General features: G+C 42.8%; 1 protein-coding gene across 3 annotated transcripts in view; it reads right to left on the bottom strand.

Annotated features, from left to right (window-relative positions):
- Positions 1-3,079: 3,079 nt before the first annotated feature.
- adgrl1a (adhesion G protein-coupled receptor L1a) overlaps positions 3,080-24,812 on the bottom strand; it is a 162,782-nt gene continuing 141,049 nt past the window's right edge. For all 3 annotated transcript variants that reach the window (XM_045715416.1, XM_045715417.1, XM_045715415.1), the window contains 10 exons: positions 20,272-20,481; positions 19,584-19,804; positions 19,108-19,174; positions 18,812-18,903; positions 17,973-18,141; positions 14,568-14,723; positions 13,862-13,958; positions 10,296-10,418; positions 6,194-6,211; positions 3,080-6,046 (listed from right to left, as the gene is read on the bottom strand). In XM_045715416.1, coding sequence (XP_045571372.1) covers positions 5,121-6,046; positions 6,194-6,211; positions 10,296-10,418; positions 13,862-13,958; positions 14,568-14,723; positions 17,973-18,141; positions 18,812-18,903; positions 19,108-19,174; positions 19,584-19,804; positions 20,272-20,481 — 2,079 coding nt within the window. In that variant the 3' untranslated portion in view covers positions 3,080-5,120. The remainder of the gene's footprint in view (positions 6,047-6,193; positions 6,212-10,295; positions 10,419-13,861; positions 13,959-14,567; positions 14,724-17,972; positions 18,142-18,811; positions 18,904-19,107; positions 19,175-19,583; positions 19,805-20,271; positions 20,482-24,812) is intronic.

Here is a 24,812-nt window from a genome sequence, read left to right on the forward strand (position 1 = left end):
TGTGGTCTCAGCCCAGTAAATGATTAGCCAGTGTTATTATCCTAATCAGAGGTAACATAGGGATTTAGATGGGGGTGAAACTCCCATTGAGCAGGACTCTGGGTCCTACAGTGCTTTCTGCTGTATAATCACTAGCATTACCACAATACAGTACGACTCCACTGTTTATTGAGATATCAATCTGGTTTAAACAAAGCTTTAGACAAACAAATTAACTCCAAACAAAACTCTGGGATTAATGCTGGGCTAAAAGAGAGCCCATTGGTGGAATAAGATGGGATGAAGTGAGAGAGGTGAGGGAAGAGAGAGAGAGAGAGAGAGAGATGGTGATGCAGGTTGTTCCCCTCCTGGTGAGTCTGTCCGTACACAGTGTCTGTCCCTGTGAGGTCACCAGCTAAAGGTAAACTTTGTAGATCACATCAATAAAGGTGTAGGAGGTGATGATGATAATGATGGCGGTCAGTGTAGGGCATTAATTCACTTTCCTTTATTCCTTCTAATCAAAATACATTCAATTGTCCATTGCTGACCGGTCAATGCTCCTATTGAATTAACTATGAGCCGCAAGGCCAATGTTTAATTAATATTTCCAGTAACAAGCAAAAGAAAATGTGCATAATTATCGGATCCTTCTGTAAACACAAACATACACAGCGGTCCAGTGGTAGGCATATAGTAACACTACCCAACCAGGCTGTTTCCAATGTTAAACCAAGTCAGACACACCAGCACAGTATTGCAGACATGCCTCCTGAAGAATAGCTGGGATGCTGATGACAGGGCCTCCTATCTGAGTCTGAACTAAGAGAGATTCCTCAACCAAGAAGAAATGGAGGAAAAAACTAATATATTCTTAATTCTATCCCGGCTCTCAATCCTTCTCTTTCTCCCCCAAGAGCCACAACTAAACTCAATGTGCCCTTTAGGACTCTTTAGGAAGAAGTGGGACACCCAGGCCCTAACCAAATGTCACCCTGAAGTGGACGCTGGCGAATCCATCTACTTGCCTAAATGTATTGCACATTTAAATGGGCTTTCTTCAGCATTCGCATTGCACAGCTCAGCTATGTACAGACAGAGATCTTGAAAAATAAAAAATAAAGCATGAATAAATGAACATAGAAATAAATATTCCAAATACATAAATAAATATAGAGATAAATATAGCATTAGAAAAATACATACATAAAGAGAATGGCAAAACCTCTCAGCTTTTTAAGGTTGGACAGACTTTAGGGGGAAGGAACCTCATGAATACATCTCTGGTTGGATGGATGGTTTCTCTCTGGAATCGCTTTCATACGGCAACGCAACATTCTGACAGACTTTAGGGGGAAGGAACCTCATGAATACATCTCTGGTTGGATGGATGGTTTCTCTCTGGAATCGCTTTCATACGGCAACTCTGCAATCATTCTGACGTGGGAAGGTCCCATGGATACATCTCTGGTTGGATGGATGGTTTCTCTCTGGAATCGCTTTCATACAGCAACGCAACATTCTGACATTCTGGTCCCATTGGTCAACTCTGCCTGTCATTCTGACTGGATGGTCCCATTGGTCAACTCTGCCTGTCATTCTGACTGGATGGTCCCATTGGTCAACTCTGCCTGTCATTCTGACTGGATGGTCCGATTGGTCAACTCTGCCTGTCATTCTGACTGGATGGTCCCATTGATCAACTCTGCCTGTCATTCTGACATTCTGGTCCCATTGGTCAACTCTGCCTGTCATTCTGACTGGATGGTCCCATTGATCAACTCTGCCTGTCATTCTGACATTCTGGTCCCATTGGTCAACTCTGCCTGTCATTCTGACTGGATGGTCCCATCGGTTAAGTCTGCCTGTCATTCTGACTGTACTGTCTGTGTCTGAAATGGCACCCTATTCCCTACATAGTGGACAACTTTTGCCCTGGTGAAAAGTTGTGCACTATGGTTCCATTTTGAACACAGCATGCATCTTTGTCCCAAGTTCTGTCTTTGTTCGCATAGGGCTCTGGTCAATAGTAGTTCACTACATAGGGCTCTGGTCAATAGTAGTTCACTACATAGGGCTCTGGTCAATAGTAGTTCACTACATAGGGCTCTGGTCAATAGTAGTTCACTACATAGGGCTCTGGTCAATAGTAGTTCACTACATAGGGCTCTGGTCAATAGTAGTTCACTACATAGGGCTCTGGTCAATAGTAGTTCACTACATAGGGCTCTGCTCAATAGTAGTTCACTACATAGGGCTCTGGTCAATAGTAGTTCACTACATAGGGCTCTGGTCAATAGTAGTTCACTACATAGGGCTCTGGTCAATAGTAGTTCACTACATAGGGCTCTGGTCAATAGTAGTTCACTCCATAGGGCTCTGGTCAATAGTAGTTCACTACATAGGGCTCTGGTCAATAGTAGTTCACTACATAGGGCTCTGGTCAATAGTAGTTCACTACATAGGGCTCTGGTCAATAGTAGTTCACTCCATAGGGCTCTGGTCAATAGTAGTTCACTACATACGGCTCTGGTCAATAGTAGTTCACTACATAGGGCTCTGGTCAATAGTAGTTCACTACATAGGGCTCTGGTCAATAGTAGTTCACTCCATAGGGAGGCCCTGGTCAGTACTGCCCTACATATGAAATAGGGTGCCATTTCGGACAAACCCTGTTATTGTTCCTTGCTCAAGGTCCTGTGAGGCAGCCTGAAGTGTCCCAGTTTAACGTTGGTACATGAACCCTCAGGAACAGCCACACAGAAGCAGCTGGCTACCCGCGTCTCTGAGATGGAAGCTAATAGAATAAAAGGCTTTCTCCTAGATATAGAATTACTGTCCCCTTCCTCTGATGTGCATTCAATTCACCCAACAAAAATAGCTTTTTGAATGTACACACTTACAAAATTCCTACGAATATGGTACATATGCTTGAGCATATCACACACCCACATGTACACACTCTCCTGCACATGTACGCACGCACACAAACTCTCTCGCACACACACGCTCTCTCGCTCTCTCTCACACACACACACACACACACACACACACACACACACACACACACACACACACACACACACACACACACACACACACACACACACACACACACACACACACACACACACACACACACACACACAGGGAATTCATTGTCACATTAGGCTCTGGAATAATGCTGAAACTATCTGTTAGAAACAGCAAAATGAAAGACGTTTTGATAGAAAACAAATGTTATCTGACATGCTAAAACCCATCATATTAAAATTATATCATTTAGTTATATCTAGGATATAACCTTTCAAACAATACATTACTGACCAAAATCACATTATGGCTGCTGTCCTTGAACCACAATGCATTGGAACGCCCGTGATGAGGCACAGTATGACATGTTATTATGACATCTATCCCCCATCCCCCCGCCCACACTGAGCACTTCCTGTCTGGGAATGTCAAAGGTCAAACATTAACAACATGTAATGGATTATATTACATAAAATTGTGCCAGGACTTTTTTTTAAACGTTTTTATTTATATGCAAAATCTACCACCCATCATACTCTTTCTCTCTCTCCGTTTTTCTGTTCGAGAGATTTTCACTGAATGGCACAGCACTAGTTATGACTCAAGAGAACAACAGTGAGAGAGCAAGATAAAGAATGACGGGCAGAGAGATAGAGTGCATCATTCAGGTCACAAACTCCAAAACATTTTCTTTTTTTCTTTTGTTGTTTTGTTGCAGTACAAGAAGTCAGTTTTTAATATTTCTTACTTTTTTGTTGCTTTTCTTCATCTGGTTTCTCTATTTACACGGTAGGAGTAGAGTAAGTACTATAGTTTGTGTGGTTCATATGTACAGGGTTAGACTTGCGTAACGGCCGAAGTGGTTCCAACATTTAGAGTCCATTCTGTCACAACCACACATAGGTGACGTGTACACATCCATTGAAGAGGGCATCCATTCTTAAAGGGTGCACAATCTGTCCCTTAATAACCCTCCGGGTGATGCAACAGAAAGTCACCAAGATAACATATTCTTCTCCAAAGTTAGTAAAGCAGTCTTCTACTTTTCAAATGTCTGAAGAAAATAACAAAAAATAATAATAAAAAAAAAGTTATTGTCCGTTCCTCGAGTCCTAAAGATCTACCTCTTGACCCCTGACCCTTGACCCCTCAAACAGCATTCCTGTCCTGTGGTGTACTTCCTACTTCCTCAGTCTCTCCTCTAGTTCTGTACATAAGAGTCAGTTCATAGCAAGATAAAATAAAGGCAACTACTCTTAGGCAGCTCCAACTGCCTTGTCTGAATAATTGTTCTGGCTTCTTTTTACTCAGATGGAGGGTTGTGTCTGATGTTCAGAAACAAGCACTTCTGTGAGTGAGTGAGCGTGTGTGTGTGTGTGTGTGTGTGTGTGTGTCTGTGTGTGTGCGAATGCTCCAGTTTCTGTTCTGGCTGGGAAAATGTATTTTTGGCAACACTGAAGTAGCTTTCAGAGATTTTTTTCCTATGGTATAATAGGCTACTACAGTATATCCCCTGTCTCCACAGCTAACTACGCCGAGCAAATGATGAGCGAACAAAAAGAGAGATGGAACATGAAAAAGGGAAAGAGGAAAGGGAACTAGAAAATGAGAACCATTTCTCTAGAGGAATGTTTGTAGAAATTCAGTGAAATTAAATAAAATTGACTTTGAACAAAGTTAAGTTGAGAAATATCTGTAGCTCTGTATGTGTAAGGTATAAGGGGTTTGTTGGATTGGTACATTCAGAGTGCTGGACTTGGCATCTGTCTGCTGCGTGCCAAGGGAAAGGGGGATGTTGAAGAGAGAGAAGGAGAGAGCGGGTGAATGTTCCAGAGAAGAACAACTCAGCCATCATTCATCTCCACCAGACAGCGGAGGTTCTCTAGGATAAGACTGTTGCCGTGGAGACAGCTAAAACTCTCCTTAAATGTAAATTTGTTCGCTCATCTTTCAATACAAATAAAGAGGGGGAAAAAGGCAACCAATCAAGCAGGAAGTGGAGAGGAGCGAGAGAAAGAGAGAGAGAGGCGGGTTCTGAGGAGGCAACCAGCCAGCCTTCATCCTCATCCTCATCATCTTGGTCCCCGTCCGCATCCTCACGGTTCCAGTCACAGGCTGGTGACCAGCTGCATCTGTCCGTCTCCCTCGCTGTGGGTGGGCTCCTGGACGGGGTGCCCCTCCCCCTCCCTACTGGGCCTCCTGGGGGGCGGGGCCTGGTAGAAGGTCTGCATGGGTGCTCCTCGAGACCCCAGGGCGGGCCTCCCAGAGCTGTAATAGAGCTCCTCAGGGGGCTGGGCCGAGCGGGGAACCACCTCCAGGGGCTCAGGGCTACTGTCCGGGTAGGGCGAGTCTCGCAGGTTGGTGATGCTGGTGTACAGGGAGTCCCTGGCGGGAGAGTCAGGCCCCTGTCCCCCAGACCCCTGGCCTCCGGCGCTGTGCCCACTGTGGCCGCTGTGGCCCAGGCTCTCTGTGAGGTCGGCCGTGTAGCTCTCTGACTCCTCGGGGTCAGACTGGTAAAGGACAGACTGGGCTCTCTGCAGCAGCAGCGGCTCCTCCAGAGCTTTGTAGAGCAGCTCGACGTCCTGCGGCGTCCTCTGGCGCCCGCCTTCTCTGGACAGGAAGTCCTCGTCGTCGTCCAGGCTGATGCTCGGCTCTGGCACAGCTACTCCCGTGCCTCGGCCTACTCCGCCGTGAGGAGGGCCCCTCGCCAGACTACCACAGACCCTATCCCCACCCCCAGCGACTCCCCCACGCAGGTTGTTGTGCACCAGCTCAGAGATGATCATCTTCTCGAAGGCAGCTGCGTCAGACAGGTTGCGCCGTATTCCGTCCCCGCCCAGGGTCTCAGACCCGCGGGGGTTGAGGAGGGGAGGGGGGGTGTCTGCACACCCCATGCCCCCGCCCAGGAAGTCACAGCTGCCCCCGCCACCGCCCACCGGCCCCACGCTGCGGAGGGAGTAGCTGTTGTTGAAGTTACCATTGAGGGGCAGGGTGTCCATACCACATGGTTCACGGGCCTTACACAGAGTGTTCTCTGCACAAACACACAGCACACACAACACATAGGGGTTATTCAATAGAATTATGACTTAAACATTATTATTTGGATAAAATATAATATTTGTGTAAACACTATAATACACACTGATAGTAATATAAAGGTTTTTAGACGTGGACATACTTGGGTCACGGAAGGTTCCTGTAGATCCATGGAGAAGCCACAAAGAAAGGAATGAAAAATACTGGTGAGTGAGTCACTTTTACTCCTCTCTCTCTTTCATCACACTCTCTCTGTCGCTCTATTTTGCTCTCCCTCTCTCACCCCCTCTCTCTACAATCAATAGCTTTTATTGCTATGACAAAGACTAACAAGAGAACACATCAGCCAATAATACCCACAACAAAAGTCAAACCACTCAAACAAATATACAAGCCAATATATTAGCCAGTAAGAGGCTTTGAAACCAACGGTCAGCCATATTGGCACTCCTCAGAAGAAGCAGTCCTTCATCGGAATTAATGGAATTAATTCAATGTTTCAAGGACACAATGACATGTATTGTTAAGTATTTTGATGTTGTAGTGGGGACAGTAATGTTAGAACCAAAAATGATATATCTTTTTAATTTTATGTTTAGCTCTATAATATAATAAATGTGGCAAAAAGAAATGTAGACATTAATAAATGCTTTTCCATAGCTGCCCCCAAAAAGATTTACAACAGTGAGGGTGTGCCAAGATGGAGGAGTGGTGGCTTCAAAACAGCGCCTCCTGTTAGTCATCTAGTGTAAATCATCTATAAATCATTGATAAAACACAGGCACACAAACACACACGGCCTCATAAACAAACACACAACTTGTAGTTTTGACATGATAATCCACCATCATTTACACCACACACACACACACACACACACACACACACACACACACACACACACACACACACACACACACACACACACACACACACACACACACACACACACACACAGAAACCACTGGGGTATATTCTGCTGTCTGCGAGCCTGTGATTCAGTGCATCCATAATGCATGCACCACCATCTCATAAAGTAGCAGTAATGCTTATTCTACGACGCGCCTTCAACACACCAAAATATGTTGTGATTTTCCTCCCAAATTGCCATCACAGAGTGATCGCATCGAAATGAGAGGCATGGCGAGGCATGGCTTCCCTAAGCAAATCCGCGTTAGACTGCGGTTCGGTGTGGATTTAATTTTTAATGCATGGTATGATTTTAATCAAGGCTCGTCGGCGGTTGCTATGGCGGTGGTAGAAGGGCTAATTAGACATTCTAATGAAGTACACTTGCTACTTCCTCTTCTCTCAGGGTTCTAAAAATGTCCCTGCCGCTGCTGAGCCGGACCCCGTGGCCGTCAGGCTGCCTGACGCATTGTGCAGAGAGTGCTTAAAATATTAAACAGAGATGTTGTCTACAATTTCAGGCCTCTACGACGACACAACGGGCTGCTACTATAGTAACTCTCTACTGGCTGGCACACTCCCTCTCAGTCAGGCAAGGAGCACACAGATAGAGAAGAGATAGAGAGGAGGGAGTACAGAGCGGGTACTCTGGATAGCGCCTCTACTTAAGACCTACAGTACTATGAGAGTACTCTGAATAGCTCTACTACTTAAGACCTACAGTACTATGAGAGTACTCTGGATAGCTCTACTGTAAGAATAGGGAATACAAAGTAGGACTACTACCCAAGGGCTACTGCCAGAGGATCTATCTAGTATACTACAATTGAAGTCGGAAGTTTACATACACCTTAGCCAAATACATTTAAACTCAGTTTTTCACAATTCTTGACATTTAATCGTAGTAAAAATTCCCTGTATTAGGTCAGTTAGGATCACCACTTTATTTTAAGGATGTGAAATGTCAGAATAATAGTAGAGAGAATTATTTGTTTTCAGGTTCTATTTCTTTCATCACATTCCCAGTGGGTCAGAAGTTTACATACACTCAATTAGTATTTGGTAGCATTGCCTTACAATTGTTTAACTTGGGTCAAACGTTTCGGGTAGCCTTCCGCAAGCTTCCCGTAAGTTGGGTGAATTTTGGCCCATTCCTCCTGACAGAGCTGGTGTAACTGAGTCAGGTTTATAGGCCTCCTTGCTCGCACACGCTTTTTCAGTTCTGCCCACAAATTTTCTACAGGATTGAGGTCAGGGCTTTGTGATGGCCACTCCAATACCTTGACTTTTTTGTCCTTAAACCATTTTGCCACAACTTTGGAAGTATGCTTGAGGTCATTGTCGATTTGGAAGACCCATTTGCGACCAAGCTTTAACTTCCTGACTGATGTCTTGAGATGTTGCTTCAATATATCCACATAATTTTCCTACCTCATGATGCCATCTATTTTATGAAGTGCACCAGTCCATCCTGCAGCAAAGCACCCCTACAACATGATGCTGACATCCCCGTGCTTCACGATTGGGATGGTGTTCTTAGGCTTGCAAGCCTCCCCCTTTTTCCTCCAAACACAAGAATGGTCATTATGGCCAAACAGTTCTATTTTTGTTTCATCAGACCAGAGGACATTTCTCCAAAAAGTACAATCTTTGTCCCCATGTGCAGTTGTAAACCATAGTCTGGCTTTTTTGTGGCGGTTTTGGAGCAGTGGCTTCTTCCTTGCTGAGCGGCCTTTCAGGTTATGTCGATATAGGACTTGTTTTACTATGGATATAGATACTTTTGTACCTGTTTCCTCCAGCATCTTCACAAGGTCCTTTGTTGTCTCTGGGATTGATTTGCACTTTTCACATCAAAGTACGTTCATCTCTAGGAGACAGAACGCGTCTCCTTCCTGAGCGGTATGACGGCTGCGTGGTCCCATGGTGTTTATACTTGTGTACTATTGTTTGTACAGATGAACGTGGTACCTTCAGGCATTTGGACATTTCTCCCAAGGATGAACCAGACTTGTGGTCTACAATTTTTTTCTGAGGTCTTGGCTGATTTCTTTAGATTTTCCCATGATGTCAAGTAAAGAGGCACTGAGTTTGAAGGTAGGCCTTCAAATACATCCACAGGTACACCTCCAATTGACTCAGAATCTTCTAAAGCCATGACATAATTTTCTGGAATTTCCCAAGCTGTTTAAAGGCACAGTCAACTTAGTGTATGTAAACTTCTGACCCACTGGAATTGTGATACAGTGAATTATAAGTGAAATAATCTGTCTGTAAACAATTGTTGGAAAAATTACTTGTGTCATGCACATTTCCAAAACTATAGTTTGTTAACAAGAAATTTGTGGAGTGGTTGAAAAATGAGTTTTAATGACTCTAACCTAAGTGTATGTAAACTTTCGACTTCAACAGTATATACACCGAGTGTACAAAACATTAAGGACACATTCCTAATATTGAGTTCCAAACCGATGCGCCTGGCACCTACTACCATACCCCGTTCAAAGGCACTTAAATCATTTGTCTTGTCCATTCACACTCTGAATGACACACATTCACAATCCATGTCTCAATTGTCTCAAGGCTTAAAAATCCTTCTTTAACCTGTCTCTCCCCTTCATCTACACTGATTGAAGTGGATTTAACAGGTGACATCAATAAGGGATCATAGCTTTCACCTGGATTCACCTGGTCAGTCTATGTCATGGAAAGATGTTTTGTTTTGTACACTCAGTGTATTTATAGTATCTAAATCCTACAATCAAAATGCTCCATAAACCCGAATAAATCAGATACATGAATCTGAATGGAGTCCACTGTCCCAATCACTCTAGCCACCACTGTCTGCTGCTGTTCTCAGTTCTCAGTGAATTATCACAGCATTACAACTGTATGTGGCACATTTACTCTGGGGAGAGTCTGAGAAGGGAATCTGTCCCCAAGATTTCTCCTTCAGTCACAGATGAAGCTTTACTTCTAATCAATTTCTGCTTCTTCATATCAACAAGGCAGGATTAGAGACCTGGCCAGATGGCTAGGCAGTTGGCACGGCTCTCTCTCTCTCTACTGCTGAATCCGTCTGACAGATACATACACTCACCGCCAGTGAAACACACACACACACTTTTTCCATCCTCCACACACAATGAGGCATAAAAAGACTAACAGACAGAAAAGTATTTCGACGCAAAAAATAAGAAAATATATTTGCATAATATGCAGAAGCACACGCACTACAGACGCACACACACACACACACACACACACACACACACACACACACACACACACACACACACACACACACACACACACACACACTAAGGTTTACTTACCGGTGGAGTTGAAGACCCCAGGAGAAGGGGGAGTGAAGCTCTCAGCCAGTAGGGTGTTGTAGGGAGAGGTGCCGGTATGGGTCTGTAACACTGGGTTGGTCAGGAGGTGGTTTCCCATGGTGGCTAAGAGAAAGAGACATAACATCATAAAACATATAAACATCTACTTTACCATAAACATCAACTTTACCATAAACATCTACTTTACCATAAACATCAACTTTACCATAAACATCGACTTTACCATAAACATCTACTTTACCATAAACATCAACTTTACCATAAACATCTACTTTACCATAAACATCAACTTTACCATAAACATAGACTTTACCATAAACATCTACTTTACCATAAACATCAACTTTACCATAAACATCGACTTTACCATAAACATCGACTTTACCATAAACATATACTTTACCATAAACATCAACTTTACCATAAACATCGACTTTACCATAAACATCGACTTTGCCATAAACATCAAATTTACCATAACCATCTATTTACCATAAACATCGACTTTACCATAAATATCGACTTTACCATAAACATCAACTTTACCATAAACATCGACTTTACCATAAACATATACTTTACCATAAATATTGACTTTACCATAAACATCAACTTTACCATAAACATCGACTTTACCATAAACATATACTTTACCATAAACATCGACTTTACCATAAACATTGACTTTACATAAACATCTACTTTACCATAAATATTGACTTTACCATAAACATCGACTTTACCATAAATATCGACTTTACCATAAACATCAACTTTACCATAAACATCGACTTTACCATAAACATATATTTTACCATAAATATTGACTTTACCATAAACATCAACTTTACCATAAACATATACTTTACCATAAACATCGACTTTACCATAAACATTGACTTTACATAAACATCTACTTTACCATAAATATTGACTTTACCATAAACATCTACTTTACCATAAATATCGACTTTACCATAAATATCTACTTTACCATAAACATATATTTACCATAAACATCTATTTACCATAAACATATACTTTACCATAAACATATATTTTACCATAAACATCTACTTTACCATAAACATCTTTTTAGGTTTGTTTTGGTATGATAATACAAAAATATAACAGACAATATAATTAGAGGCTCTGTATAAATGTGATAACAATGCCTCAAAATATAATACATAATGAATATTCTACATAATACATAATTAACATTATACATAGTAATACAGGCCATTGACAGGTTATTCAAAAATATGTTAAATTCATATTCAAATCGATAGGGATATGTATGTCACAGTAATGTTCTACAGGGTAATGTATTTTACAGTACACCCCTGAATGTTTTTACCTTGCTATTGTAACCTTTGAGTAAAATACATTTCCAGCGGAAAGGTGCTGTTTGCAGGCAGTGTTGCCATTTGGAATATTGTTCTGTATCTTACAACGTAGTCGAAGGGGGAATACTAATGCATATCATTACGTAGTCAGAGAGTGCAGTCATTGAAACACAGTTCATTTCACAGTGAAATGCGAATGCCACCTTTAGACAAATATAATTCAAAGAAATGGAACATTGAGAATGTTCTGTAATGCCCATGTATGGCTTCCGCCCCAGGCGGTCGAATAGAAATGCCATGAAATTAAAAATAGGACAGCATGACGGCGAAGTGCAACCATCAGGTCTCAACCAAACCATTCATCACAGAGACAATGAGAAAGACAGAAATTCACCGAGAGAATTTCACACTAAAACACTCACATTCTTTCATTTCTTTGTTAGTTCGTTCACCCATCAACTCCCTCATTCACTCACTCTCCAATTCTTTCTCTTGCTCTCTACCTCACACACACAGTCACTCTTTTATCCCCTCTCTCATTCTCTCTCTCTCTCTCTCTCTCTCTCTCTCTCTCTCTCACTCTCTCATCCCTGTCTCTCTCCACACCAAATTACTCAGGATTAGCTGTCCAGAAACACCTGAACAATATCCTGTCGACAATTTAAAAACAACAACTTTTAAGTGTTGGAGAGAGAAAGTAGGGCAGGCACTGGGAAGCTGGGGAGCTTCATTCAGAGAGGAGGAAGCCTCATCACGCCTTGTCTCCTGGACAGATCACTATTGTCTGAAGAGAAACAAGTTGATAAAGAAGTTAAGTGGGGAAATCAAAGAGATAAGAGATGCCAGCGATAACAACGAAGACAGCGGCTCTCGCCGAGATTCGTCCCATTTAATTATTCTCCATGATAGCGTCTCTCCTTCTCTTTATTTCCCGCTCTCTCGTTCTTTCTCTCCGTCTCTCGAATGGAGCAGCCATCTTGCGCTTTCTGCCAACAATGACAAACTTTTCTCAAACGCTCGGGAAAAGAAAGGACTTCGCACTTGGCAGCGCCTTTGTTTAGCGTTTCTCCCTCTAGCTCTATCCCTCCTCTATCCGTCCTTCACCTATCCCTCCTCCTCTCTTTATCCCAGCTTCCTCTATCCCTCAATTCCTCCTTCCTCTTTCCCTATAAACTGAGTATACAAAACATTAAGAACACCTGCTCCTTCCATGACAGACTGACCAGGTGTATCCAGCTGAAAGCTTATTGATGTCACTTGTTAAATCTACTTCAATCAGTGTAGATGAAGGAGAGGAGACAGGTTAAAGAAGGATTTTTAAGCCTTAAGACATGGATTGTGTATGGGGTACGGTAGCATATGCCAGGCGCACCGGTTTGTGTCATGAACTGCAACGCTGCTGGGTTTTTCACACTCAACAGTTTGCTGTGTTTATCAAGAATGGTCCACCACCCAAAGGACATCCAGCCAACTTGACACAACGGTGGGAAGCATTGGAGTCAACATGGGCCAGCATCCCTGTGGAACTTTTTCAACATCTTGTAGAGTCCATCCCCGTGGAACACTTTCAACACCTTGTAGAGTCCATCCCCGTGGAACACTTTCAACACCTTGTAGAGTCCATCCCTGTGGAACACTCTCAACACCTTGTAGAGTGGATATTAGGAAGGTGTTTCTAATGTTTGGTATACTCAGTGTATACTTATTCCTCCGTGATGTCAGTTCCAGGAAAGCGAATCTCCTTCCCCAACCCTCCTCTCTTCTTACTCTCTCCTCCTCTCCTCGCACCCCCTCCCTCACTTGTTCCTGTCACTCTCTTCAATAAGACTAATTACCCCGAGCCAGCTCGTACGCTAATCAGTTCATTAAAAACAAAATGGATGAAATTAACATAAAGAGTGACGGTTGATTTAGCGACTACCTCTTTGTCATCATCAACTCTTCCCTCCCTCCCAGATAATTCTGATCCCCATGACGATGGCTGCCACGGCGACGGTATGCCACCGGCTGCTCAGGCTATTGCTTGTGTCAATGCACACTGGCTCCTCTTCCTCGCTCTCTGTCTCTGACAGTAGACTCAGCGGTGCTCCTACTTCGTTGTGCCTGTCTGTCTGTCAGTTCTGATGAGCCTGCCATAGAGGTGTGCATGATTGGAGAGGGGGACAGCAGGGGGGTTAAGGGGGTGGGGAGTCTCACCACGGTTGAGTGAAGGAGTACTGTTGATGTCTCCCGCCATGAAGGAAGATTCCGTCTGCTTCCGAACCGTGTCGTTCCACATCCTGCGGATCCGGCTCTGGAACACCGGAGAAGAGAAGCACACAGTGAAGCAAAACAAGACAGGCAGACAGGAATTAACAAGACAGACAGACAGATAGATAGACAGACATAAATAATCAATATGATATGATATTGTATCTATGTGAGGCTGGAACATTGCCAAGCTTGCATGGATCTGTCTAAAACTACTAAGCAAATACATACATGCTACCAGAGATACATGAAGTAAATAAGCACACGCAGCAGGCATAAACAAGTTAATGCACGCAGATAAACAACATCAGATTGAGACGTGGTAGATCCAAATAGAGATGAAGGTTTCTGATTAGATTTGTGAAGCGTGTGATAGCCGGTATGTCAACTGTAGACTGAGAGTGTATTGTGTGTGTGTTTGGAGTGTTGTCAAAGAGAATTAGGTATGGGACAGGCCTACACTTTTTAGATTGGTGAGTGTACCCGTAATCTGTGGGTTTGTGTATGGCATGATGTGGCCTGTGTGTGCACCCATGTAGTCCCTTAGAGTCTGTGCGTGTATGCATGCGTGCACGTGTGTGTGTGTGGTGTGTATGTGTTTGTGGTGTGTGTACGGTTGTGTCTGTGCGTGTGTGTATGTCCGTTCACTGACCTGTCTGTGTGCGGCAGCGTGGCGAGCCTGGTTGCCAGTGTAGTAGCGGTTGTTGGCACGCAGGGCAGAGTTCTTCAGGGAGCCGTGGGAGCTGGTGGTGGAGGTACGACTGCAGCAGTACGAGTGACGCAGACACTTACTGTACTCCTTATGGACCTGCATGGAGAGAGAGGACAAACATAGCTTAGACACACGCATGTAAGCAGTAGACTCGCATACATACACACTAGTGGTGCGCGAGTCAGCTGTTTATTCACCTGCACCTGCCCATAATTGCTAATAACCCATCCTCAACCGCCCAACTATATGTGATAAAGTGAAAATCTGCACCGGACCCTAACCCGCTAATATAGAAAATGTGCTGTAGGCGACAGTCAGAGATGGCGGAATGATTTTTTGACAGGGGGTGCAAGACTTTTTGTTGTTGCTGGATTTAGATCTGTTTCTGCTTATCATTTTCAACATTTTGGTAGGCTATTAGTTAGTCAACTTGTCTATAATTAGATACATGCAGCTTCTCCTCTGTCATTATATGTTGCCTTAGAAGACTAAATAAACCATTGCTCACCAGAATAAGATCATAAATTGATAGAATGAAAACTTCAATCTAGTTAATATCGGTAGGCTAAAGTTCTCTGTCATCTCTGCTTCTTTCGTGGAAGAAAGATGTTTAGGGACCGGGAGAAAATGTAATAACAAAAAAAAATAAAGTACATTTCCAAATTACATCAGTTTGACCGGTTGTAAGCTGTGAAAACGACCCAACATATTTCTGTTAAGATTTCAGTTGGGCTTGGATGCATATTTTATGTGGTTGAAATACTATCAGCTTTTATGATGTTGATAAAGAGAGCACCTTTACAGACAGTATCTAACTGCACATTCGCATTCTCTCAAGATGCTGAAAGAAATCATATTTCTCCACTCATGTTCCAGAATCAAAATGTAGCCTACATTTGTTGTATCATTTTACTACAAGAAATGCTTAATTCTGCAGGAGTTGATATTAAGACTACAGTGAGGGAAAAAATTATTTTATCCCATGCTGATTTTGTATGTTTGCCCACTAAAAAAGAAATGATCAGTCTATAATTTTAATGGTAGGTTTATTTGAACAGTGAGAGACAGAATAACAACAACAAAAATCCAGAAAAACACATGTCAAAAATGTTATAAAATGATTTGCATTTTAATGAGGGAAATAAGTATTTGACCCCTCTGCAAAACATGACTTACTACTTGGTGGCAAAACCCTTGTTGGCAATCACAGAGGTCAGACGTTTCTTGTAGTTGGCTACCAGGTTTGCACACATCTCAGGAGGGATTTTGTCCCACTCCTCTTTGCAGATCTTCTCCAAGTCATTAAGGTTTCGAGGCTGACGTTTGGCAACTCGAACCTTCAGCTCCTTCCACAGATTTTCTATGGGATTAAGGTCTGGAGACTGGCTAGGCCACTCCAGGACCTTAATGTACTTCTTCTTGAGCCACTCCTTTGTTGCCTTGGCCGTGTGTTTTGGGTCATTGTCATGCTGGAATACCCATCCACGACCCATTTTCAATGCCCTGGCTGAGGGAAGGAGGTTCTCACCCAAGATTTGACGGTACATGGCCCCGTCCATCGTCCCTTTGATGCGGTGAAGTTGTCCTGTCCCCTTAGCAGAAAAACACCTCCAAAGCATAATGTTTCCACCTCCATGTTTGACGGTGGGGATGGTGTTCTTGGGGTCATAGGCAGCATTCCTCCTCCTCCAAACACAGCGAGTTGAGTTGATGCCAAAGAGCTCCATTTTGGTCTCATCTGACCACAACACTTTCACCCAGTTGTTCTCTGAATCATTCAGATGTTCATTGGCAAACTTCAGACGGGCATGTATATGTGCTTTCTTGAGCAGGGGGACCTTGTGGGCGCTGCAGGATTTCAGTCATTCATGGCGTAGTGGGTTACCAATTGTTTTCTTGGTGACTATGGTCCCAGCTGCCTTGAGATCATTGACAAGATCCTCCCGTGTAGTTCTGGGCTGATTCCTCACCGTTCTCATGATCATTGCAACTCCACGAGGTGAGATCTTGCATGGAGCCACAGGCCGAGGGAGATTGACAGTTCTTCTGTGTTTCTTCCATTTGCGAATAATCGCACCAACTGTTGTCACCTTCTCACCAAGCTGCTTGGCAATGGTCTTGTAGCCCATTCCAGCCTTGTGTAGGTATACAATCTTGTCCCTGACATCCTTGGAGAGCTCTTTGGTCTTGGCCATGGTGGAGAGTTTGGAATCTGATTGATTGATTGCTTCTGTGGACAGGTGTCTTTTATACAGGTAACAAACTGAGATTAGGAGCACTCCCTTTAAGAGTGTGCTCCTAATCTCAGCTCGTTACCTGTATAAAAGACACCTGGGAGCCAGAAATCTTTCTGATTGAGGGGGGGTCAAATACTTATTTCCCTCATTAAAATGCAAATCAATTTATAACATTTTTGACATGCGTTTTTCTGGATTTTTTTGTTGTTATTCTGTCTCTCACTGTTCAAATAAACCTACCATTAAAATTATAGACTGATAATTTCTTTGTCAGTGGGCAAACATACAAAATCAGCAGGGGATCAAATACTTTTCCCCTCACTGTATGTGAGAGGTTGTAGATCTACAGTCAGTGTCCAGATTTCATTTAACCCAGCTAGTTCCCTTGATGTGCCATAGGCCTATTTGAAGTCCTCGTCTTGTGACTGTCGAATTTGTATAGTGCCTCACAATCATCACACATAACATAGCCAGCACTGCTATAATCCTCTTTTACCACTTAAAATCTTTCACAAACATAACTTTTCTGGCCCTCCCTTCTTTTTATTTTCAACTCTCCATTTTGCAGCTTTTCTCTTGAATTAAACTCTGACATTGTTATTTTTGCCTCCGTGGGTCAAAGTTCACTTTTTCAACCCGTTCCCAAAATAATTTGCCGATTGGCATGTAGGCTATTGGTGCATGTACAGTTAGGCCCTAAGGCTAATGCCAGATAGCCTAAAACAGCTAAAGAAAAACCTCAATGTAGCCTTGAAATATAAATTACACAAGAATTATACATTTATGGATTTTTCATTCTGAACTTACGGACTCAGACCTTTTAGGGCAAGATTTTCATCACACAAAGACACACATGCTTTGAGCAAATTAACATTTCAAATAGACAGAGCTCTGAATAGTGCACCTAGTGATGTACCGTGCATAATTACCCTGTTTAATTAAAATTTGGTTAAATAATCACCTCCTTCTCACAGGAATTATTAAGGGAAAGTAACAACATAAATCAGGCTGCAGATTGTAATTATATTCCATCATGTCTATTTAAAATGTTATGCTTAGTTTACTCAATAGAAAAGGTCACTTTTAGATATGTGAGTGTTTGAGTTACCTTTTTCTGCAGGGCGCAGTGGAAGATGAAGATGAACATGCCCTGGAAGGCATTGAAGGTGGTGAAGAGGTAGGCCATGATGACTGTGTTCTCGTTGATGAAGAGGAGGCCGAAGGACCAGGTCAGACCTAGCAGGAAGAGCAGGGCGATGGCCCCAATAGCCCATGACCTGGGGAGGAGATGGCATGCTAACGTTAGCTTAGCATCACAATGAAACCACTCACACAGACCGAAGCCAACCCGCTATCCAGCATGGCTATTTTGCCTTAAGATGCATGTATCTCAACTGTACCGGCTTTGAACCTACTATCTGGAATGCTTTGAAAATGATTCATTATTATGACAATACAACGTGGTCTCAGAGCATTTCGTATTATACTGTACGAAAATCTGAGATACTAAATTTAGTATAATATGTTACGTCTCGTATGGTATGTATTCATTTGTGGATCTCCATCATTTTGAAACGTGTATGTTATGAATTCCAATAAGTTGTTGCTAAAGTTGTCCGTGATGAGATTCAAACACTCAACCTTTGGGTTGCTAGACGTTTATGTTATTTGTCCACCCATCAACCCCGACCAACCACCCTACTTTTGTTTTTGCCTTAAATAACCTTCTGTCTTATGTAACCATACCAAACATACCATATTATACTAATTTAAGTGTCCTGGATTTGCATCTACTATGTAACCAGTCTGGACAATAAGACAAACATTATTCTGCTTTTCCTTCATTTTTTCTGATTTCCAACCCAAGTCGCACTGATACAGCCAATGCCCTGATCACATGACCTGGGAGGCTTCACTGACCCCTAACCTCTGCTGAGAGGGACTCACTTGATGTTGTCGAGGCGACTGGAGTCAGGTTTAAGGGCGGAGGAGTTGCGGGTCATCTTGTGCACGGTGATCATGAGGAACACCAGGTTCAGCTATTGGAAAGGTCAAAGGTTACACACCTCTACAACACATTCAGTGGAATCATAGAACACACTCTGGTCTTAAATTGTTGTAATATTTGTAAAGTTAGCATTCCTCCAGGAACTAAGAGGATTAAGTAAATAAGTAATAAGTAGCCTGAATGAACAAGAATGTAATACAGTGGGTCATAATAGCATCATAATGAATGACTGTACCATAATAACAAAAGAAACAGGGCCAATGAAGCTCCAGATGAAGTAGTTATCCACCCGCAACCAGCACCTAGACATGGGACATAGGAAAAGATTCAAATATCACAGTCACACTCGCACACATGCACCCATGCGCACACACACACACACACACACACACACACACACACACACACACACACACACACACACACACACACACACACACACACACACACACACACACAAATCACACATCACACATCACACACCCACACTCGTCCCCTGTCTCGGAAGATATCTTACAGAAGCTAATCAGCAGGCTTCGGCTAACTCTGTTCAAAACCCTTGTCCATGGGGGGGAAGACAACGAAAGAGAACAATCCTCTTCACACTACACTCCATATTACATTCCCTGTTAGGGGAATAGTCTAGGCACTCTAAACTAGCATAATCCTGTCTCTCAATCTACAGGTGAAAAGGGACTGCTTCACACGTACGCTTTCTTGGTCCCATAGCTCCGGTAGTCTATGGCTGCCGAGATGCCCACCACCAGAGCTGGGAAGCAGTAGCCACACAGGTAGTAGTACTTCTTGCGGGAGTACTCGCTCTCAAACACCTCCACCAGCAACAGATAGAGCTGCACCCCCTCCAAACACATCCAGGAGAATGCAGCCAGGAAGAAGAAGTGAAGCAGCCCAGCAAAGATCGGACAGGCAATCTGAGAGACAGAGAGAGAAGGAGAAAGAGACAGGGGGAGACAGAGGGAGGTCAGGGAGTGAGAGAGAGAAAGAATGAGAAGGAGAGTAATATAAAATAAAAAGACAGATTTAAAAAACAGAGGGGTGAAAAGGAGTGAAAGAGAAAGGGAAAATAGCAAAGGAAGGTGAGTAAGATCCAGAAAAGGACAGCATAGGGTCATTCAAGCCCTATAATGAAGGACCTTTCCATTCTCATGGTCCATAATGAACAGCACTTCCCCTTTAGTCTGTCTGATGGCGTTCCAAGTGTGAGACAGACGTCTCTCTGTCCTGTATTAAGTGTTCCATGTACGAGGCACTTGTCCCCTAGCCTGGCCCCAGATCAGTTATTTCACATGCCACATGACAATGTCTTTATACAAGAGAGCACAAACAGATCTGGAACCAGGCTACATGTCCCTCTCTCCCTCTCCCCTCCCCTACTCACGTGGTACTGGGTCTTGTCGATGCCGATAAGGAAGAGGAGCTCTGCGATGAAGAGGTTGATGCAGAGGTTCTTGTGGATGGTGTTGCGGTCAGTCTGCAGGCCCCGCAGGAAGCAAAAGGTAGAGATGCAGATAGCCAGGCACACCAGGCTGATCACTATGCCCACCCAGGTGATCACAAACAGGATCAACTCGTGCATCCTCCCAGGGTACTGTGGAGAGAGGGATGGTGGGGATGGAGAGGGAGGTTTAGGGGTGGGGGAGAGAGATGGGGGAGAAGAGGAAGAGGAGAGGTGAGGGGAGACAGATATAGGGAGGAAAGGGATGGGAGGTAGGAATGATGGGAGACAAGGAGAAAGACAAGGAGGGACAGGGTGAGAGTGAGAGAGAGAGTATATATTTGTAAATGTATTCACATTCAGCTAAAATGTAGAGACAAGGAGACGAGACATCCTGAAAAAATACATGACATTCACATTCAAGTGAATGTCAGTCAGAGTTGCAGGACATGAATTTGTAAGTGTGAGTGCGTGGGAGGGAGAAATAAAAAGAGAGAGAGATTGAAGGAGAAAGAGAGAGTAGTTTGAGTAAGTGTGTGTGTTTACATGCATGTGTGTGTTTGTGTGTGCGTGCATGTGTGCATGTATGTGTGTGTGTGTGCCAAGGTTATTATAGTTTAGTGTTTTATATTCATTTTTATATCTATTAGTTTGAAGGATATTGTTTCAAATTCAGTTTAGTTTCAATTAGTTTCACATTCACTTTACTAGTTTTTATTTAGTTTAAAGGGGCAATCAGCAGTTGCTACATAGATGTTTTGCCTTGTAAATGAATGACATGCACCTATTGATTATTGAAGAATATAACTTATAAATGAGCTTAGTTCAACTGTCGTAGCACATCAGGACTTCAAAAACAAGCTTGTTTATTCTGTTTGGAAACAAAGTAAATGTAAACAAACAATGTATAGCATAAAAAACATGGTTAAAACTATCATTTGGATATCATGCATGGTCAGTCCTTGCATGCATAGCTATGTCTATGAATTTCTTGTTTTTACTTCCTGCTTTTACTTCCTGTTTTGAGAAATAGTAGAAATGGGTGGGGATATTGTAGGAATGGGTGGATTTTAGTCATAATTATGACTGCGGGTGTGTTATCTAGTGACGGCCATCAATATGTGCTGTGTCATTGAGATCCTGTTAAATTACTAGAGGGGCTATTTAATAAACTCTCAACGTTCCATCAGAAACTGATTTCAGCAAGTTTATGGATGTCGATTGACTGCATTGTTTGAATAGAATGTTGGCATATTTGCAGTTACTTTGATATCTTGTCACAGCACTGGTTGACCAACTCCCTGACCAAAATGGCTGATCTTTATCCCATCATAAGAAGGTTCATGTCCATTCTAGTATTCAAAATCCTAATTATATGTGCTGTGATTTGTTGATTCAGCTCTAATGAGATTCATAAACATATATTCCATTGTATTAGCCACAGCAGTTAACATAATTTGAATGAACATTCTACATTACCATGGAAATGATTGTGTCACAATACCAGGCAGACATTGAGAGTGTACCCATGAGTTTACCAGTCAAACTGCCAGGGTGAGTGGTTCCAAGCCCATTTTATTCATCGTTTGCTACAACACCTTGCTTGATTCAGCAAGGTGTAATAACATTTTATCATGTTGTCAAGAGTCCAAGAGTTATCGCAGAAACAGGGCACATTTGATCACTTTTGTCAAGTTGTTGACCATTTTTGGTCACAGCCTTCCAAAGTGTGTTGCATGGATAAATTCCCGGATAAAAACTTTCTGACTTGTGCCTATATGATAACTGCATGAACTTTACAAAAACCATGTGGTCAAAGATCAGGAAGTTTTAACTGCAGTCAACTTCAAGTTTCTGCATTTGCTCTTCATCAACTTCATCCTGTAGCCATTGCCTGCATTGTAGGAGGCTCTATTGTCAACCAATCATTATGGTGTTTTTGTTTGACCCACGGGAAGTGACCAAAGACATGACTGAAACAGGAACACACTTTGTCGTGATTCAGATACTGTATATGTAAATTCAGCAAAAAAAATAAACGTCCTCTCACTGTCAACTGCGTTTATTTTCAGCAAACTTAACATGTGTAAATATTTGTATGAACATAACAAGATTCAACAACTGAGACATAAACTGAACAAGTTCCACAGACATGTGACTAACAGAAATTGAATAATGTGTCCCTGAACAAAGGGGGGGGGGGGTCAAAATCAAAAGTAACAGTCATCATCTGGTGTGGCCACCAGCTGCAATAAGTACTGCAGTGCATCTTCTCCTCATGGACTGCACCAGATTTGCCAGTTCTTGCTGTGAGATGTTACCCCACTCTTCCACCAAGGCACCTGCAAGTTCCCGGACATTTCTGGGGGGAATGTCCCTAGCCCTCACCCTCCGATCCAACATGTCCCAGACATCCAAACATGTCCCGCAGATGTGATGTTTGGATGTACCAATCCTTTGCAGGTGTTGTTACACGTGGTCTGCCACTGTGAGGATGACCAGCTGTCCGTCCTGTCCCCCTGTAGCGCTGTCTTAGGGGTCTCACAGTATGGACATTGCAATTTATTGCCCTGGCCACATCTGCAATCCTCATGCCTCCTTGCAGCATGCCTAAGGCATGTTCACGCAGTTGGGCATCTTTCTTTTGGTATTTTTCAGAGTCAGTAGAAAGGCCTCTTTAGTGTCCTACGTTTTCATAACTGGCTCTAATTGCCTACCGTCTGTAAGCTCTTAGTGTCTTAACGACCGTTCCACATGTGCATGTTCATTAGTTGTTTATGGTTCATTGAACAAGCATGGGAAACAGTGTTTAAACCCTTTACAATGAAGATATGTGAAGTTATTTGGATTTTTATGAATTATCTTTGAAAGACAGGGTCCTTGAAAAAGGGATGTTTCTTTTTTTGCTGAGTTTATATATAATGTGATATTTGAGGCTCTCTCACCAGTTGATAGTCCAATGTACACGCACATACAGTGGCTTGCGAAAGTATTCACCACCCTTGGCATTTTCCCTATTTTGTTGCCTTACAACCTGGGATTAAAATTGATTTTTGGGGGATTTGTGTCTTTTGATTTACAGAACATGCCTACCACTTTGAAGATGCAAAATATTTTTTATTGTGAAACTTGAGAGTGCATAACTATTCACCCCCCCAAAGTCAATACTTTGTAGAGACACCTTTTGCAGCAATTACAGCTGCAAGTGTCTTGGGGTATGTCTCTACAAGCTTGGCACATCTAGCCACTGGGATTTTTGCCCATTCTTCAAAGCAAAACTGGTCCAGCTCCTTCAAGCTGGATGGGTTCCACTGGTGTACAGCAATATTTAAGTCATAACACAGATTCTCAATTGGATTGAGGTCTGGGCTTTGACTAGGCCATTCCAAGACTTTGAAATGTTTCCCCTTAAACCACTCGAGTGTTGCTTTAGCAGTATGCTTAGAGTCATTGTCCTGCTGGAAGGTGAACCTCCGTCCCAGTCTCAAATCTCTGGATGACTGAAACAGGTTTCCCTCAAGAATTTCCCTATATTTAGCGCCAGCCATCATTCATTCAATTCTGACCAGTTTCCCAGTCCCTGCCGATGAAAAACATCGCCACAGCATGATGCTGCCACCACCATGCTTCACTGTGGGGATGGGATTCTCAGGGTGATGAGAGGTGTTGGGTTTGAGCCAGACATAGCGTTTTCCTGGATGGCCAAAAAGCTACATTTTAGTCTCATCTGACCAGAGTACCTTCTTCCATATGTTTGGGAAGTCTCCCACATGCCTTTTGGCTAACACAAAAAAGCAATGGCTTTTTTCTGGCCACTCTTCCGTAAAGCCCAGCTCTGTGGAGTGTAGGGCTTAAAGTGGTCCTATGGACAGATACTCCAATCTCCACTGTGGAGCTTTGCAGCTCCTTCGAGGTTATCTTTGGTCTCTTTGTTGCCTCTCTGATTAATGCCCTCCTTGCCTGGTCCGTGAGTTTTGGTGGGCGGTCCTCTGTTGGCCGGTTTGTTGTGGTGCCATATTCTTTCACATTTTTACTAACAGATTTAATGGTTCTCTGTGGGATGTTCAAAGTTTCTGATATTTTTTACAACCCAACCCTGATCTGTACTTCTCCACAACTTTGTCCCTGACCTGTTTGGAGAGCTCTTTGGTCTTCATGGTGCCGCTTGCTTGGTGGTGCCCCTTGCTTACTGGAGTTGCAGACACTGGCGCCTTTCAGAACAGGTGTATATATTCTTAGATCATGTGACACTTAGATTGCACACAGGTGGACTTTATTTAAGTAATTATGAGACTTCTGAAGGTAATTGGTTGCACCAGATCTTATTTAGGGGCTTCATAGCAAAGGGGGTGAATACATATACACGCACCACTTTTCGTTAACATTTTTTGGGAATTTTTTGAAACAAGTAATTTTTTTCATTTCACTTCACCAATTTGGACTATTTTATGTATGTCCATTAAATGAAATCCAAACAAAAATCC

Source organism: Salmo salar, chromosome ssa03 (genome assembly GCF_905237065.1).
Source record: "Salmo salar chromosome ssa03, Ssal_v3.1, whole genome shotgun sequence".
NCBI classification, from domain to species: domain Eukaryota; kingdom Metazoa; phylum Chordata; class Actinopteri; order Salmoniformes; family Salmonidae; genus Salmo; species Salmo salar.